The following is a 19,573-nucleotide window of genomic DNA, read 5'->3' as shown; positions in this document are numbered from 1 at the left end:
AATTACCGCACACACATCGTACAGTTCGCAACATTACTTTTACAATACTAAGAAAATATCATATGATTTTTTCATTATTTATTAACGCAATAATATTTAAAACAAGCAAATTCGTTGAATTGATATCCCCTGCCTGATTGGGGATGATTCCTAGTTTATGACTCCATGTTACCCAGTTCCAAACTAATCTAAGATTTCATCAAGGCAAACATTCTAATCAAGTTTCATGAAGATTGGTCCAGATATATTGCAAAAAATATAGCCTCTAGAGTGTCCACAACGTTTTTTTAAGATTTGACTCAGTGACCTCATTTTTGACCCCACATGACCTACTAGTTTCAAACTATTCCAAGATTTCATTGAGGCATTTTGATTAAGTTTCATGGAAATTAGAGCAGATGTATTGATTTTAGAGTGTTCCCAAGATTTCTGTATGACCTAGTGACCTAGTTTTTGACCCATATGACCCACTTTTAACACGCAGTCAAAATTTAATCCAAGAGAACATTCTGACCATGTTTGAACTTAATCAGACCAATCACCACCATAAAATAGTTTCGAACAAGATTTTTGAAAGATTTGACCTAGTGACCTAATTTCTTAACACATGTGACCCAGTTTAGAATATGGCCAAGAGTTCATCAAGGAAAACATTCTGATCAAGTTTAATGAATATAAGACCATACATATTGCCTCTAATGTGTTTCAAAGATTTTTCTAAGATTTGACCTAGTGACCTAATTTTGGACCCCATGTGACCCACTTTTTTAAGTGGTCCATATTTCTTCAAGGGTACATCATGACTAATTTTGAACATAACTTGACCAATCATTACCATAACATGGTTCTGAACATGTTTTTTCTAAGAATTGACCTAGTGACCTAATTTTCGATCATATGTGACCCAGTTTTATTTATGACCAAGAGTTCAACAAGGAAAACATTCTGACAAAGTTTCATGAATATTTGACCATGTATAATGCCTCTAGTATGTTCAAAAGAATTTTCTAAGATTTGACCTAGTGACCTAGTTTTTGACCCCATGTAACTAACTTTTAAAATAGGTTGAGATATGATCAAGGGGAACATTCTGACCAAGTTTGAACATTTTCAGATCAATGCCTACCAAGATATGGTACCGGACGGACAAAAGGACGGACAGACGGACGGAATGACGGACGGACAATGCCAAAACAATATCCCCCTCCAGAAATCTTTGAACAAAACAAAGTGTGAATTTCTTACTTGGGGCCGCGAAAATGATATCGAGCGTGGAGAAATATTGACCCTCAAGATATCGAGCCATCTGATCGATTTTTATATATGAACAAAGAGTAGAACAAAATCGGTCCTTTTAATCTGGTTCGAGCCAACGAGGATATCAAGCCATGTGATATCGAGCCAACGAGTTTCGACTGTATAATTATGTTGGCTAAAAAAAACAACACTATAATACTAAGTTGCAGAAATCCCCAATAATCATTATTGTAATCAGCTATCCCCTAAGTTAGTTATAAGGATTTTGGTCCTTATTTTATCATATACAACTGTTTTAAACAGTGGAAGAGATTTTATAAGGCAAAAACAACAAGAGGGCCATGATGGCCCTAAATCGCTCACCTGAGTAAAAGAGTTTAACCTTTGTTATTAATATAGCTTGTTTCTCAAAGAATATTGAACAAGAGCTGTCAAAGTATGTGACAAATGCCCCCCCCCCCCCCAATGTGACATTGATCTATGAACAAGTACATTAAAAGTTGATCTTGCCTTTATGTGTCAAATACATATTGCAAGTTATATTAAATTGCCTCTGAGCATAGAAAAAAAACACAATCATACTAAATGACAGCCAACACTTTTTATGTCCTCATATTCAGCATTCCATTGTGAATAAACACTTAGTGTATCTTTCACCTTAGAGGTAGGGACATGGGTCTTGCACACGACACGTTGTCTTGGTATGTCGAAAACATATGGCAAGTCATTTTAAAATCTGTCCATATAAGAGTAAGTCACAGCGCGGACACGACAGCATATATTTTCCTTCAGGTTGCCATGGCAACCAGAGTTCTGCATGGAATTAATTTTTTTGAACAATTTTGAAAAAGCACCAACCAAGGATCATTCCTATGAAGTTTCATCAAAATTGTCCAAGAGGTTTAGGAGAAGAAGATGATTGTAACCAATTGTTGACACTTTTCCTTTAGGTTGCCATGTCAACCAGAGTTCTACATGGAATTAATTTCTTTGAACAATTTTGAAAAAACACCAACCAAGGATCATTCCTATGATGTTTCATCAAAATTGTCAAAGCGGTAAAGGAGAAGAAGATGATTATAACCAATTGTTGACATTTTCCTTTAGGTTGCCATGGCAACCGGGCCAAACAAAATTATGTGAACAAATTTAAGAGAGGTCCATGCAAGGACACTTCAAACCAAATTTGCTGAAGATCTATCAAGGGGTTCATGCGAAGAAAATGTTAAGTTTTTTTTACTAATTTTAGCTCTGGTGGCCCTTAAAAGGGGCCAAACAAAATTATTTGAAAAGACCTGACAGAGGCCCATGCTAGGATGCTTCAGACTTGAAGATCCATCATGCAGTTAATAAGATCAAGTTGTTTAAAGGTTTTTCTATTTTTTGCTCTGGTGACCCCTAAAAGGGACCAAACAAAACCATTTGAACAAAGTTGAGAGAGGACCATGTAAGGATGCTACATATCAAGTATGGAGTCATTCTGACCTTTACTTTCAGAGGAAAAGATGTTTAAGTGACAAGACAATGTAAAAACAAATGACCCCTGAGCAAGGCCAATTTGACCCCGGGACAATAATTTGAATACCTTTGGTGTAGGTCCACTAGGTAACACTATATACCAAATATGAAAGCTCTAGGTCTTATATTTTGGAGAAGAGGATTTTAAAGTTTTATTATATAAGACTATATAAAAATATTGAAAACCTAAGCCTATGAACACGGGGCGTGGCCAATTTTGACCCCAGGGCTAAAGTTTGAACAATCTTAATAGTGGTCCGATAAACAATGCTTCATACCAAATATCTAAGGCCTTCGCCTTTTGGTTTCGGAGAAGAAGATTTTATAAGTTTTCATCATACACATATAAGGAAACCCATGACCGCCCGGGTGGGGCCATTTTTTGACCCCAGGGCCAAAGATTGAACAATATTGGTACAAGTCAACTAGATGATATATCATGCCAAATATCTAAGCTCTTGTCACTACTTGATTTTACGTGTGTATCTATATATGTATATTTGTTATTAATTGTTGTATGTGGCCCATATTGAAAATTGGTATGTGTACTAAATATGTTATCCAGTTTAAATTAAGACGTTACTTGTCTTTGTGAGTTCGGAGAAGATTTTTTAAGTTTTCACTATAACACATATAGAGAAAACCCATCAGCCCCGGGGTGTGGCCAATTTTTTGACCCCAGGGCCATTATTTGAACAAACTTTGTAGAGGTCCACTAGACGATGAATCATGCCAAATATCTAAGCTCTTAGCCACGTAAGTTCAGAGGAGATGATTTTTTAAGTTTTCACTATAAACATATAGAGAAAACCCATGACCCCCCCCTGAAGGGGGTGGCGCCAATTTTGACCCCAAGGCCATAATTTGAACAATCTTTGTAGAGGTCCACTAGACGATGAATCATGCCAAATATCTAAGCTCTAGTCCAAGTAAGTTCAGAGGAGAAGATTTTTGAAGTTTTACTATAAACATATAGAGAATACCCTAACTCCCCTGGGCGGGGCCAATTTTGACCCCAAGGCCATAATTTGAACAATCTTTGTAGAGGTCCACTAGACGATGAATCAAGCCAAATATCTAAGCTCTAAGCAACGTAAGTTCAGAGGAGATTTTTGATTTTTTTTAATATAAACATATAGAGAAAACCCATGACCACCCAGGGGTGGGGCCAATTTTGACCACAGGGCCATAATTTGAACAATCTTTGTAGAGGTCCACCAGACGATGAATCATGCCACATATCTAAGCTCTAGTCCAAGTAAGTTAACAGGAGAAGATTTTTGAAGTTTTAACTATAAACATATCAAGTATACCCATGACCCCCCGGGGCGGGGCCAATTTTGACCCCAAGGCCATAATTTGCACAATCTTTGTAGAGGTCCACTTGACGATGAATCATGCCAAATATCTAAGCTCTAGTCCAAGTAAGTTCAAAGGAGAAGATTTTTGAAGTTTTCACTATAAACAAATAGAGAATACCCTAACCCCCCGGGGCGGGGCCAATTTTGACCCCAAGGCCATAATTTGAACAATCTTTGTAGAGGTCCACTAGACGATGAATCATGCCAAATATCTAAGCTCTAGTCCAAGTAAGTTAAGAGGAGAAGATTTTTGAAGTTTTAACTATAAACATATCAAGTATACCCATGACCCCCCGGGGCGGGGCCAATTTTGACCCCAAGGCCATCATTTGAACAATCTTTGTAGAAGTCCACTAGACGATGAATCATGCCAAATATCTAAGCTCTAGTCCAAGTAAGTTCAAAGGAGAAGATTTTTTAAGTTTTCACTACAAACATATAGAGAAAACCCATGACCCCCCGGGGCGGGGCCAATTTTGACCCCAAGGCCATAATTTAAACAATCTTTGTAAAGATCCACTAGACGATGAATCATGCTAAATATCTAAGCTCTAGTCCAAGTAAGTTCAGAGGAGAAGCTTTTTGAAGTTTTAACTATAAACATATAGAGCATACCCATGACCCCCCGGGGCGGGGCCAATTTTAACCCAAGGGCCATAATTTGAACAAACTTTGTAAAGGTCCACTAGACGATGAATCATGACAAATATCTAAGCTCTAGGCCAAGTAAGTTCAGAGGAGAAGATTTTTTAAGTTTTCACTATAAACATATAGAGAAAACACATGACTCCCCGGGGCGGGGCCAATTTTGACCCAAGGGCCATAATTTGAACAATCTTGGTAGAGGACCATTGGTGATCCTACCTACCATATATCAACGGCCTAAGCCTTGTGGTTTGGGAGAAGAAGATTTTTAAAGTTTTTCCTTTCCATTGCCATGGCAATCAGAGTTCTGCATGGAATTCAATTCTTTGAACAATTTTCAAAGGGGACCACCCAAGGAACATTCCTGTGAAGTTTGGATGAAATTGGCTAAGCAGTTTATGAGGAGATGTCGTTTAAAGTAAAAGTTTACGGACGGACGGACAGACGGACGGACGCCGGACAAATTGTGATCACAAAAGCTCACCTTGTCACTATGTGACAGGTGAGCTAAAAATTCATATTCTGATAAAAAAAATCAACTGAAGGCACAATTTTCTCGAAATTGATATCAAACCGGTAGGGTTTACTCGAATATAAGACTAAACAAGAGGGCCCTGAAGGCCCTGTATTGCTCACCTGATCCAATAAAGATCATCAAGAATAACATTCTGATCAAGTTCCATGAACATATGGTCATAAATGTGGCCTCTAGAGTGTTAACATGCAGTTCCTATCATTTGACCTGGTGATCCTGATAACTAAAAGTGGACGGACGACAGACGACGGACAATCATCGATCCTAAAAGCTCACCCTCAGCCTACGGCTAAGGTGAGCTAAAAAGGTATTGTAAAGGCTAAACAATTGTGAAGAAGTCTGTTTGCATTTCACCAAAAATGTGGGTAATGTGCTTGCAATAAACACAATTTGGGTTAAGGAACAAAAAAACGGCCAGGAAACATGTACAGTCCAGAGATAACCATCAAGTTTTGAAAATAGGAATATATACATGCAAGCACAGTTACAACATGCACATTTGCTGAGAAATTACGGAAAATTGTGGAAAAAAAATCAATACATTTATTTGTTAACATTACATCACAACCCACATCTATTCAATAACTTTGTTATCTTTTAAGTTATTTTAGCCACATACTGAATGCATACATTATTCAAAATTTAAAGAGAAATTCCACTTACCAGGCAAAAGCTGGTACCAGAATTGGCATTTTTCATTACAAATTTGATATTTCTTTGGCATTTCTTACTTAAAGTTTGCATGAACCAAATTAATCCCCTTCCCCCCAACTGAAATGACAGCTGATTTGGATGCCGTTAAGGATAGAGTGGGTTTTGACCATGACCTTTAACTCTATGACCTCAAATTCCATAGGAGTCATCAGCTGGTCACCAAAAACCTAAATGTCAAGTTTGAGGGCCATGAGTGCAGGCATTGTCAAGTTATCACACAGACAATAATTTTTTGTTCATTAGCACTGTGACCTTGACCTTTGACCCCTAAAATCAATAGGGGTCATCTACTGGTCAGGCCCAACCTTTATGTCAAGTTTAATGACCATACATCCAGGAATTTTTGAGTTATCACTTGGACAAGCTTTGGTCTACCAACAGACTGACCGACCAAACGACCTACCGACCGACATGTGCAAAGCAATATACCCCTCTTCTTCGAAGGGGAGCATAATAATGGGCAATAATTATGTAATACAAAATACTAAACACAACATAATGTGTTTTTTTGCAAAAGTATTAAAATATTTAAAGCCCAATCACTCTTAAAATACTATAAACACAATAATGTTTCTTTGAACAGCAATTCTCTTTTACACAGCCAATAGTGTATGAAATTTGAAGTCAATACCTCAAAAACATATGGATTTATGAAGAGAAGTAAAAAAATAAGTATGAAAACAAGAGCTGTCACAGTATGTGACGAATGCCCCCGAATGTGACATTGACCTATGAACAAGGTCAGTACATGAAAAGTTGATCTTGCCTTTACGTGTCAAATACATATGGCAAGTTATTTTAAATTGCCTCTAAACATAAAAAATACCACCCATACTTGACAACCTACACTGTTATGTCTGTATAAGCAGCATTCCATTGTGAATAAACACTTAGTGTGACCTTGAACTTAGAGGTAGGGACATGGGTCTTGCACGCGACACGTCGTCTTGGTATGTCAGAAACAAGTGGCAAGTCATTTTAAAATCTGTCCATACAAGAGAAAGTTGCAGCCCGGTCACGACAACCTATACTCTATGTCCTTATATATGCAGCATTCCATTGTGAATAAACACCTAAGTGTGACCTTGACCATAGAGGTAGGGACATGGGTCTTGCATGCGACACGTCGTCTTGGTATGTGGAACACATGTGGCAAGTTATTTTAAAATATGTCCATACAAGGGAAAGTTACAGCCCGACATGACAACCTATACATTATGTCTTTATATGCAGCACTCCATTGTGAATAAACACTAAGTGTGACCTTGACCTTAGAGGTAGGGACACGGGTCTTGCACGCGACACGTCGTCTTGGTATGTGGAACACATGTGGCAAGTTATTTTAAAATCTGTCCATACAAGGGAAAGTAACAGCCCGGACACAACAACCTATACTCTATGTCTTTATATGCAACACTCCATTGTGAATAAACACTAAGTGTGACCTTGACCTTAGAGGTAGGGACACAGGTCTTGCACGCGACACGTCGTCTTGGTATGTGGAACACATGTGGAAGTTATTTTTAAATTATGTCCTTACAAGGGAAAGTTACAGCCCGGACACAACAACCTATACTCTATGTCCTTATATGCAACACTCCATTGTGAATAAACACTAAGTGTGACCTAGATCTAAGAGGTAGGGACACGGGTCTTGCACGCGACAAGTCGTCTTGGTATGTGGAACACATGTGGCAAGTTATTTTAAAATCTGTCCATACAAGGGAAAGAAACAGCCCGGACACAACAACCTATACTCTATGTCTTTATATGCAACACTCCATTGTGAATAAACACTAAGTGTGACCTTGACCTTAGAGGTAGGGACACAGGTCTTGCACGCGACACGTTGTCTTGGTATGTGGAACACATGTGGAAGTTATTATTAAATTATGTCCTTACAAGGTAAAGTTACAGCCCGGACACGACAACTTATACTCTATGTCTTTATATGCAGCACTCCATTGTGAATAAACACCTAAGTGTGACCTTGACCTTAGAGGTAGGGACACTGGTCTTGCACGCAACACGTCGTCTTGGTATGTGGAACACATGTGGCAAGTTATTTTAAAATCTGTCCATACAAGGGAAAGTTACAGCCCGGACACGACAGCCTATACTCTATGTCCTTATATGCAGCACTCCATTGTGAATAAACACTAAGTGTGACCTTGACCTTAGAGGTAGGGACACGGGTCTTGCATGCGACACGTCGTCTTGGTATGTGGAACACATGTGGAAGTTATTTTTAAATTATGTCCTTACAAGGGAAAGTTACAGCCCGGACACAACAACCTATACTCTATGTCCTTATATACAACACTCCATTGTGAATAAACACTGAGTGTGACCTAGACCTAAGAGGTAGGGACACGGGTCTTGCACGCGACAAGTTGTCTTGGTATGTGGAACACATGTGGTAAGTTATTTTAAAATCTGTCCATACAAGGGAAAGTAACAGCCCAGACATGACAACCTATACTCTTATGTCTTTATATGCAACACTCCATTGTGAATAAACACTAAGTGTGACCTTGACCTTAGAGGTAGGGACGCGGTTCTTGCACGCGACACGTCGTCTTGGTATGTCAAACACATGTGGCAAGTTATTTTAAAATCTGTCCATACAAGGGAAAGTAACAGCCCGGACACAAGTAACTGAGCCAGCCGGACGGACGGACGGTGCGATTTTAATATGCCCACCTTCTGGGGGCATAATAACCAAAGGGCAAAAAATCTAAAAACATGAGGCCCATGAGGGCCTATGCTCTACTGGCATGGCTTTTGTGGTCATTTTCTATCCAGAGTATGTATGTATGGGTAATAAACAACAAACATATAGTTCACGATTTGTGTTTGGGTTAGCTGAAAACTTTGCATGTTCAATGTCTGAAGACAGAAAGAGTTGTAAGCAGATTAGTTGCATGAACTATTTTAATATGTGCCAAGTAAAGGTTCAGTTCTCGAATGACAGCCGGTTGGTGTGATCACAGTTTTACTGTAATAGAACCCCAGTAGCAGCAGATATGATGCACTCACTAAATGCAAACAAGGGCAGTACCAAATTGCATGTGAAAATACTTAAAAGCTTCAGAAGTAGCGCTTAAATTACACCATCCACTAACAACGATTTGAAAATATCAAGGCAGTGCCAGTATCTTAATAGATCAGTGATCATGTCCATCTACCTTCTTGTTAATGACGAACATGCCATCATTGCGCAATTCTCTTATCACGTTACACAGCAGTGCATCAGGGTATTGTGTTAGCAGCTTGAACATTTCATGGGTACGTCCCTGCTTGTCTTGAAGTAACACTGCACTCTGAAACACAGAAATAGTCTTCTTCCATTCAGTCTGTAAAGTGCCTTTAATCTCATCAAGTCACATTCAGTCATTTGAGATATTTTCACATACTTTCACTCATACATGAAAGAAACCTATTAAAAGCAGTACTTTATATGTCAATAAAAGGCATTATAGAAATTTGAATTGTAGTCTTTAACACTGGCATGTGACAAAAATTAAATGAACAAGAGCTTTCACAGAGACACCATACTCGACTATTCAGCCGCTTTTAAGATGAAGTGAACAAGAGGGCCAAATGGCCCTGAATGGCTCACCTGTGATATATTGCACATTGGTTAGATAAGAAATCTGGATGGTTCAAAGTAGTTAAGGTTTTTTAGAAGTCTGGGTCATTTTTTTACCCCAATGCCAAAGTTTGGACAATAAAGGTAGAGGTCCACTTAATGATGTATTATGCCAAATAGCTCTAGTCCTTGTGAATTCAGAGATAATTTTTTTTAATGCTTCTATTATATACAAATATTGAAAACCTAAGCCTATGAACACGGGGCGTGGCCAATTTTGACCCCAGGGCTAAAGTTTGAATAATCTTAATAGTGGTCCGATAAACAATGCTTCATACCAAATATCTAAGGCCTTCGCCTTTTGGTTTCGGAGAAGAAGATTTTATAAGTTTTCATCATATACATATATAAGGAAACCCATGACCGCCCGGGTGGGGCTATTTTTTGACCCCAGGGCCAAAGATTGAACAATATTGGTACAAGTCAACTAGATGATATATCATGCCAAATATCTAAGCTCTTGTCACTACTTGATTTTACGTGTGTATCTATATATGTATATTTGTTATTAATTGTTGTATGTGGCCCATATTGAAAATTGGTATGTGTACTAAATATGTAATCCAGTTTAAATTAAGACGTTACTTGTCTTTGTGAGTTCGGAGAAGATTTTTTAAGTTTTCACTATAACACATATAGAGAAAACCCATAACCCCCCAAGGGGGCGGGGCCAATTTTGACCCCAAGGCCATAATTTGAACAATCTTTGTAGAGGTCCACTAGACGATGAATCATGCCAAATATCTAAGCTCTAGTCCAAGTAAGTTCAGAGGAGAAGATTTTTGAAGTTTTAACTATAAACATATAGAGAATACCCTAACCACCTGGGGCGGGGCCAATTTTGACCCCAAGGCCATAATTTGAACAATCTTTGTAGAGGTCCACTAGACAATGAATCATGCCAAATATCTAAGCTCTAAGCAACGTAAGTTCAGAGGAGATTTTTGATTTTTTTTTACTATAAACATATAGAGAAAACCCATGACCCCCCGGGGGCGGGGCCAATTTTGACCACAGGGCCATAATTTGAACAATCTTTGTAGAGGTCCACAAGACGATGAATCATGCCAAATATCTAAGCTCTAGTCCAAGTAAGTTAAGAGGAGAAGATTTTTGAAGTTTTAACTATAAACATATCAAGTATACCCATGACCCCCCAGGGCGGGGCCAATTTTGACCCCAAGGCCAAATTTGAACAATCGTTGTAGAGGTCCACTAGATGATGAATCATGCCAAATATCTAAGCTCTAGTCCAAGTAAGTTCAAAGGAGAAGATTTTTGAAGTTTTCACTATAAACATATAGAGAAAACCCATGACCCCCCGGGGCGGGGCCAATTTTGACCCCAAGGCCATAATTTGAACAATCTTTGTAGAGGTCCACTAGACGATGAATCATGCAAAATATCTAAGCTCTAGTCCAAGTAAGTTCAGAGGAGAAGATTTTTGAAGTTTTAACTATAAACATATAGAGAATACCCATGACCCCCCGGGGCGGGGCCAATTTTGACCCCAGGGCCATAATTTGAACAATCTCTGTAGAGGTCCACTAGCCGATGAATCATGTCATATATCTAAGCTCTAGGCCAAGTAAGTTCAGAGGAGAAGATTTTTGAAGTTTTCAATATAAACATATAGAGAAAACCCATGACCCCCCGTGGCGGAGCCAATTTTGACCCCAAGGCCATAATTTGAACAATCTTTGTAAAGGTCGACTAGACGATGAATCATGCCAAATATCTAAGCTCTAGTCCAAGTAAGTTCAGAGGAGAAGATTTTTGAAGTTTTCACTATAAACATATAGAGAAAACCCATGACCCCCCCGGGTGGGGCCAATTTTGACCCAAGGGCCATAATTTGAACAATCTTGGTAGAGGACCATTTGGTAATCCTACCTACCATATATCAACGGCCTAAGCCTTGTGGTTTTGGAGAAGAAGATTTTTAAAGTTTTTCCTTTTGGTTGCCATGGCAACCAGAGTTCTGCATGGAATTCAATTCTTTGAACAATTTTTAAAGGGGACCACCCAAGGAACATTCCTGTGAAGTTTGGATGAAATTGGCTAAGCGGTTTATGAGGAGATGTCGTTTAAAGTAAAAGTTTACGGACGGACAGACGGACAGACGGAAGCCGGACAAATTGTGATCACAAAAGCTCACCTTGTCACTATGTGACAGGTGAGCAAAAAATGAATGGATCAATGTGAAATTTGATTACATGCAAAACCAAAATTTCGAAGTCAAATAAAGAAGGGGAAAGATTTTCATCATATGCAAGATAGAGTTATCATACTTAAAACTAAACAAGAGGGCCAAGATGGCCCTATATTGCCCACCTCAGTAAAACTTTATGCTATAGACGTGTTGATCATTAAAGGGCAATAACAGGGATTTGGCTTCTCTGATGTATGAAATTGTTACCTCAAGAGTGTTAACAAGGTATTTCCATATTTGGGCTCTGTGACCTAGTTTTTGACCCCAGATGACCAATATTCAAACTTGAGCTAGAAATCTTCAAAACAACCTTTCTGACAAAGTTCCAGGATATTTGGGCTGAAAATGTTGTCTCAAGAGTGTTAACAAGGTATTTCCATATTTGGGCTCTGTGTCCTAGTTTTTGACCCCAGATGTCCCATATTTGAACTTGAGCTAGAAATCATCATAACAACCTTTTTGACAAATTTCCAGGACATTTGGGCTGAAAATGTTACCTCTAGAGTGTTAACAAGGTTTTTCCATATTTGGGCTCTATGACCTAGTTTTGGACCCCAGATGACCCATTTTCAAACTTGAGCTAGAAATCATTAAAACAACCTTTCTGACAAATTTCCAGGATATTTGGGCTGAAAATGTTACCTCTAGAGTGTTAACGAGGTTTTTCCATATTTTGGCACTGTGGCCTGGTTTTTGACTCCAGATGACCCATATTCGAACTCGTCGGAGTAATTACTGGAACAAACCTTATCCATAACTTCTAAGTCAAATAAAGAAGGGGAAAGATTTGCATTATATGCAAGATAGGTTATCATACTTGAATGTAAAAAAGTTAGAAGGTAATACATCAAGTAGTTGAAGAGAGAGTTATTGACTTGAATCTGCTTACATGCAAAACCTTATCCAGAATTTCTAAGTAAAAAAAATTATGTTACTGTAAATGTCTGTGTATAGGATGCACTTTTTACCATAGAATACCCAAGAAAAAATGCATGCGTCTTATCTATAGTATTAGACTTCTAACAAAAATTTTCTATGTCAATTTCAGGTTTAATTTTCCTCTTCAGAGAAATAAATGGGGAAAAAAAAGTTTGTTTACTAAATTCCAAAGCGACGTATCTGACATCACCTCAACTTAGTTACATTTAACAGAAGTGGAAAATAGAGATATGGTGAGTTAACCCTTTCCCACATGATTGTGCCAAATTGCCCCTTTATCTATTCCCGCATGATTGTTCCAAATTGTCCCTTTATCGATTACCGCATGATTGTTCCAAAATGTCCCTCTATCGATTCCCGCATGATTGTTCCAAAATGTCCCTCTATCGATTCCCGCCATGTGCCATGCTTATTTACGGTCATTTATTAACATATCTGTTGTTAATTTTTTCGCAACAAATGCATTTTTGTGTAATATAAACATCGATAATTATATAAATAATGAAAAAAGATGATGTTACTATTCAAGATTTTCGGAAAATCGCGACTAAAGTGACAAAGGTCAAACAAGCCTTAAAAGTTCACAGCGCATGCTTGACGCGTGCTTGTCTCGTTTTTTTAATGGAAAATCCCCATATACGTCACTAGCTATTTAAAACTACCAATAATTAATATCATATTAAAATATCCTATTGATCACGCGCTAATGACGTCACCTAAATGTGTCAAAATGGCTGATTTACGATGTTGTAAACAAGAGTCTGGCTTGAATAAACAAAGGCCATAAATCATTATATGGGACATATGTGTCACTTCTGTTTCGCTAATCCAGTCATAACAATGTGCATCTGCTTTTACAAATTGAAAGTAAGAACAAATATGTTATAAAAGAATGACTGTCCCTATTGTTAAACTTTGACATGACCCAATTTAACATTGATCAGCTGTTGAATCACGTGTTTTCGAATAAACAAGAATGCAATTTAGAACTCATTTCTGCCCTTGTTCACTTTGGTTTAAAACAACATTGCTGAATAATGCCAATTATATTTAAGTGATTGTCTGACGAATCTGAACATTCTGGCTTCTATTAAAGTGATGTTGATTACGAAGCCGAGATGGCGAATTCAGACCTCGGCGTCACCCTCACAACAATACGCAAAATGAGGATTTTAATAATCAAACCCAATAATGACATTACCTGGACATTCAATAAACGATATAAATTTAGTAAACAACAACATGTAGGCCTCATTTAGTAGTTGAATAATAACTCTTTTTTTTCATTGTAGTTGTTTAATTACCGAATGTAATACATACTGTGACTGTGGTTCAACTTTTATTTTTATTTTTTCTGTTTTATATCCTATATCCTGTGCTTCTTTGTTTTAAATTCTTTCCATCTCGGTTTCAATTCAGGTTGCATTAAATGAATTATAATAATATGTTGTTTATTTAATATTTTGTGTAAATTTTGATGAATTAAAGTGTAATAAAATTTCATTTTCATCAAATTTGACATGTTTTTCTGTTTGTTTATGAATATCATGTGGAAATAATTTAGATAACAAAATAATATTTATATGACTGGATTGGAAATTTAATTCTCTAAAAGCTTTACATTGATGACTGATTGATTTAACCAAAATAATTACTACGAAAATAGGTTTGTAATACATGAGGGTCAAAATTCCAGTGATAACCAATAATCTCCTATGGAGAAGGGGTACTGATATGAACTGATAAGCCATACACTGGCAGCCTGATATGGCTTGGTTTTACATGAAATAAAGGGTTAAACCATTAAAAAAACATAATACTTGATGACTTTTCTTAGACATATTTGTAAAATACTTGCAAAAGGTTACTGTCACTTTTTACACATGTGGGATAGGTTGGTGATTGTGGCCTCATAACCACCTGTGATATAGAAAGCCCTGTGATAAAGACAGTCCTGTGATAAAGACAACACTCTCTGATAAAGATAATCCTGTGAAAAAGACTGTCCTATGATAAAGAAGATACACTGTGATAAAAACAACACTCTCTGATAAAGACAGTCATGTGATAAAGACAGTCATGTGATAAAAACAGTCCTATGATAAAGAAGATCCACTGTGATAAAGACAACACTCTCTGATAAAGACAGACATGTGATAAAGACAGACCTGTGATAAAGACAGTCCTGTGATAAAGACAGTCCTTCGATAAAGACAGTCCTGTGATAAAGATAGTCCTGTGATAAAGACAGTCCTGTGAAAAAGATAGTCCCTGTGATAAAGACAGCCCTCCACTGTGATAAAGTCAACACTCTCTGATAAAGAGAGTCCTGTGATAAAGACAGTCCTTCGATAAAGACAGTCCTGTGATAAAGACAGTCATATGATAAAGACAGTCCTGTGATAAAGACAGTCCTCCGATAAAGACAGTCCTGTGATAAAGATAGTCCTGTGATAAAGACAGTCCAGTGAAAAAGATAGTCCTGTGATAAAGAAGCTCCACTGTGATAAAGACAACACTCTCTGATAAAGACAGTCCTGTGATAAAGACAGTCCTGTGATAAAGATAGTCCTGTGATAAAGAAGCTCCACTGTGATAAAGACAACACTCTCTGATAAAGACAGTCCTGTGATAAAGACAGTCCTTCGATAAAGACAGTCCTGTGATAAAGACAGTCATGTGATAAAGACAGTCCTGTGATAAAGACAGTCCTGTGATAAAGATAGTCCTGTGATAAAGACAGTCCAGTAATAAAGATAGTCCTGTGATAAAGAAGCTCCACTGTGATAAAGACAACACTCTCTGATAAAGACAGTCCTGTGATAAAGACAGTCCTGTGATAAAGATAGTCCTGTGATGAAGAAGCTCCACTGTGATAAAGACAACACTCTCTGATAAAGACAGTCCTGTGATAAAGACAGTCCTGTGATAAAGACAATCTTGTGATAAAGACAGTCCTGTGATAAAGACAGTCCAGTGATAAAGATAGACCTGTGATAACGACAGTCCTGTGATAAAGATAGTCCTGTGGTAAAAACAGTCCTGTGATAAAGACAGTCCTGTGATAAAGATAGTCCTGAGATAAAGACAGTCCTGTGATAAAGATAGACCTGTGATAACGACAGTCCTGTGATAAAGATAGTCCTGTGGTAAAGACAGTCCTGTGATAAAGACAGTCATGTGATAAAGATAGTCCTGAGATAAAGACAGTCCTGTGATAAAGACAGTCCTGTGATAAAGATAGTCCTGTGAAAAGGTAGTCCTGTTATAAAAATAGTCCTGTGATCAAGATAACCCTGAAAGACAGTCCATTGATAAAGACAGTCCTGTGATAAAGATAGTCATGTGATCAAGATAACCCTGAAAGATAGTCCTGTGATAAAGACACTGTGGTCAAGATAAAAAACAGTCCTGTGATAACGATATGTCTTGTGATTAAGACAGCCCTGTCATAGTTTTAGTTAAAACTTCTTTGATTTTACAATGATTGTGAAACAAAAAAGTGTAATATTATGTTGTTAGGGAAACCAGAATATGTTGTGGGGAAACCAAAGTACCCTGGGGAAACTCACTTGTCCGGCTTGGTACTACAAAATGAACTCACATGCGCAATGGCATGGAATCAAACAAGGGTTGCCTAGGTGAAAAGCTGGTTCATTTCTCAGCCTCAGCGTATGTCAGTTTGGTTTGTGATAAAGCCAGGTGATAGGGACAGCCCCTGTGATGAAGACAACCCATGTGATAGAGACAGCCTCTATGATAAAGACAACCATGTGAGAAGACAGCCCTCAGTGATAAAGACAGCTCTCATTGGTAGACAGCATTGTGATTCAGACATCCCTGTGATTCACACATCCCTGTGATAAAGACAGCCCTCTGTGATCAAGACAGCTCTTTGTCATAAAGATAGCCCCTGTGATGAAGACATCCCCCGTGATGAAGACAGCCCCTGTGGAAGAGTAAGCCCCTGTGATGTAGACAGTCCCTGTGATGAAGACAGCCCCTGTGACAGAGAAAGCCCCTGTGATGTAGACAGCCTCTGTAATGTAGACAGCCCCTGTATTGTGGACAGTCCCTGTGATGAAGACAGTCCCTGTGATGAAGACGGCCCCTGTGATTAAGATAGCCCCTATGATAGAGAAAGCCCTGTGATGTAGACAGTCCCAGTGAAGAAGATAGCCCCAGTGATGAAGACAGCCCTCAGTGAAGACAGCCCTCTGTGATAAAGACAGCCCCTGTGATAGACACAGACCCTGTTATGAGGACAACCCTCTGTGATGAAGACAGGCCTTGTGATAGAGACAGACCTCTGTGTCGAAAACAGCCATCTGTGATAAAGACAACCATCTCTGAAGAAGACAGCCCTCTGTGATGAAGACAGCCCCTGTGATAGACAGCCTCTGTGATAGAGACAACCCATGTGATGAAGACAGCCCTCTGTTAAGAAGACAGCCAACTGTGATAAAGACAACCATCTCTGAAAAAGACAGCCCTCTGTGATGAAGACAGCCCTCAGCGATAAAGACAGCTCCTGTGTTAGAGACCGCCCCTGTGAAAAAGCAACCCCTGTGATGAAGACAGCCCCCATGATAAAGACATCCCTTTGATAAAAACAGCCCTCTGTGATAAAGACAGCTCTCTCTGATGAAGACAGCCCCATTGATGAAGACAGCCCTCAGTGATAAAGACAGCCCTCTGTGATGAAGACAGCCCTGTAATAGAGACAACCCCTGTGATGAAGACAGCCCCTGTGATGAAGACAGCCCCTGAGATGAAGACATCCCTGTGATAAAGACAGCCCTCAGTGATATACAGCCCCCATTGGTAGACAGCCCTGTGATTCACACCTCCCTGTGATAAAGACAGCCCCTGTGATAGACAGCCCTGTTATTCACTCATCTCATAAATACAACCTTCTCTGTGAAGACAGCCCTCAGTGATAAAAACAGCCCCTGTGATAAAGACAGCCCTCTGTGTGGAGACAGCCCCTGTGATAGACAGCCCTGTAATTCACTCATCCCTGGGATAAAGACAGCTTTCTCTGTGAAGACAGCCCCAGTGATAAAGACAGCCTTCTCTGTGAAGACAGCCCTCAGTGATAAAGACAGCACCTGTGATAGAGACAGTCTCATTGAAAGACAGCCCTGTGATTCAAATGGCTCTGTGATAAAGACAGCCCTCAGTGATAAAGACAGTCCTGTGATTCAAATGGCTCTGTGATAAAGACAGCCCTCAGTGATAAAGACAGCCCTGTGATTCAAATGGCTCTGTGATAAAGACAGCCCTGTGATTCAAATGGCTCTGTGATAAAGACAGCCCTCAGAGATAAAGACATTTCTGTGATTCAAATGGCTCTGTGATAAAGACAGCCCTCAGTGATAAAGACAGCCCTGTGATTCAAATGGCTCTGTGATAAAGACAGCCCTCAGTGATAAAGACAGCCCTGTGATTCAAAGGGCTCTGTGATAAGGACAGCCCTCAGTGATAAAGACAGCCTCATTTGATAGAGCCCTGTGATTCAGAGGGCCCTGTGATAAAGATAGCCCTGTGATGATAGGGACACAATAAATAAAAGGTTGAGGTTCCAAGTATGAATTTGATATTTGATTGGATGGTAAGTTATAAACAAAAAAAGAATGTGGACTGACAGACAGACAGAAGGATGAACAGGGTGATTACTATATTGCATCCGCATTTGTTTTTTAACTACTTCTTGATTGTGGCATAGTGGCATGAATTTTACATGTAGTTAGATATAAGTATATATTTAAAAACAATTAGTGATGTTCTCACATGTAGAATAGTGCGGAGAACATCGTGGCAGATTTCAGCCTTGGATGCTGGATCTGTGAATGTCTTCTTGTCTGTGAGTTTGCCGATATACTGGATGGTGTAGTTGCTTGTGAGCAGGTCAAGGCTTGCAGGTAGGGAACACTTCTGCAGGTCCAGGGTCCTGGTAAACACCACATTTAATAGATTCATCAATAATCATTTTATTGTGTTTTTTTTAATTATTTCATTGACACACATAATTTCAAGAAAAAAACAAATATTATAGATTATTTGAACAGACCAAATCTAACACAAATTTATATTCACAATTTTTATTCATGCATTTTATAACATACCCCACTGCATACCTGACAGGCTAGATCCTATAATATCCCCCATCATAGATTAAATAGACATATGTATATACAGCTATAACATAACCCAAAAGCTAGATACTACAACATACCAATGTAGGTTAGACTATATAACATATACCAGCAGGTATGATGATATAACAAACCCCCTGGTTTGATTCTATAACATACAATACACATCAGATTCTATAACATTCCCGATCACAGGTTAGACTTTATAACATACCCTAAAAGCTAGATTCTTCAACATACCACTGTAGGTTAATCTATATAGCATATTCCAGCGGGTAAGATTATTAAACGTACCTCCCCCCTCTCAGGTTAGATTCTATAACATACCGCCACCATGTCAAATTATTGTGAAATCATTTATATTTGTTGGCATGAAATTTCGTGGTTTGCCGAAAAATTACAAATTCGTGGGTTCTTGAATTTGTGGTTTTCATTTTTGACAAAAAATCGAAACTGCGATCGTCCTAGATCATCTGCGATATCTGCACGCGCTGGCCCTTGATTTCCATCTTCTACGTCACACGGTTCATGACACTTGCTGTAGTGGTACAACATGCCAATTAGTGTATAAACCCATGTCCA

At 38.6% G+C, this 19,573-nt stretch overlaps 1 protein-coding gene across 8 annotated transcripts in view; it reads right to left on the bottom strand.

Annotated features, from left to right (window-relative positions):
• The window catches only part of LOC128218102 (general transcription factor 3C polypeptide 1-like), a 303,630-nt gene that overhangs the window by 163,446 nt on the left and 120,611 nt on the right, over positions 1–19,573 (bottom strand). For all 8 annotated transcript variants that reach the window (XM_052925645.1, XM_052925643.1, XM_052925648.1 and 5 more), the window contains exons 32-33: positions 18,627–18,786; positions 9,219–9,353 (exon numbers count right to left, since the gene is read on the bottom strand). In XM_052925645.1, the coding sequence (XP_052781605.1) occupies positions 9,219–9,353; positions 18,627–18,786 (295 nt within the window). The remainder of the gene's footprint in view (positions 1–9,218; positions 9,354–18,626; positions 18,787–19,573) is intronic.

This window comes from Mya arenaria, chromosome 14 (assembly GCF_026914265.1).
Source record: "Mya arenaria isolate MELC-2E11 chromosome 14, ASM2691426v1".
Lineage (NCBI taxonomy): Eukaryota > Metazoa > Mollusca > Bivalvia > Myida > Myidae > Mya > Mya arenaria.
Note: the sequence above shows the minus strand (reverse complement) of the source record. Positions and strands in the feature narration are given on the sequence as shown.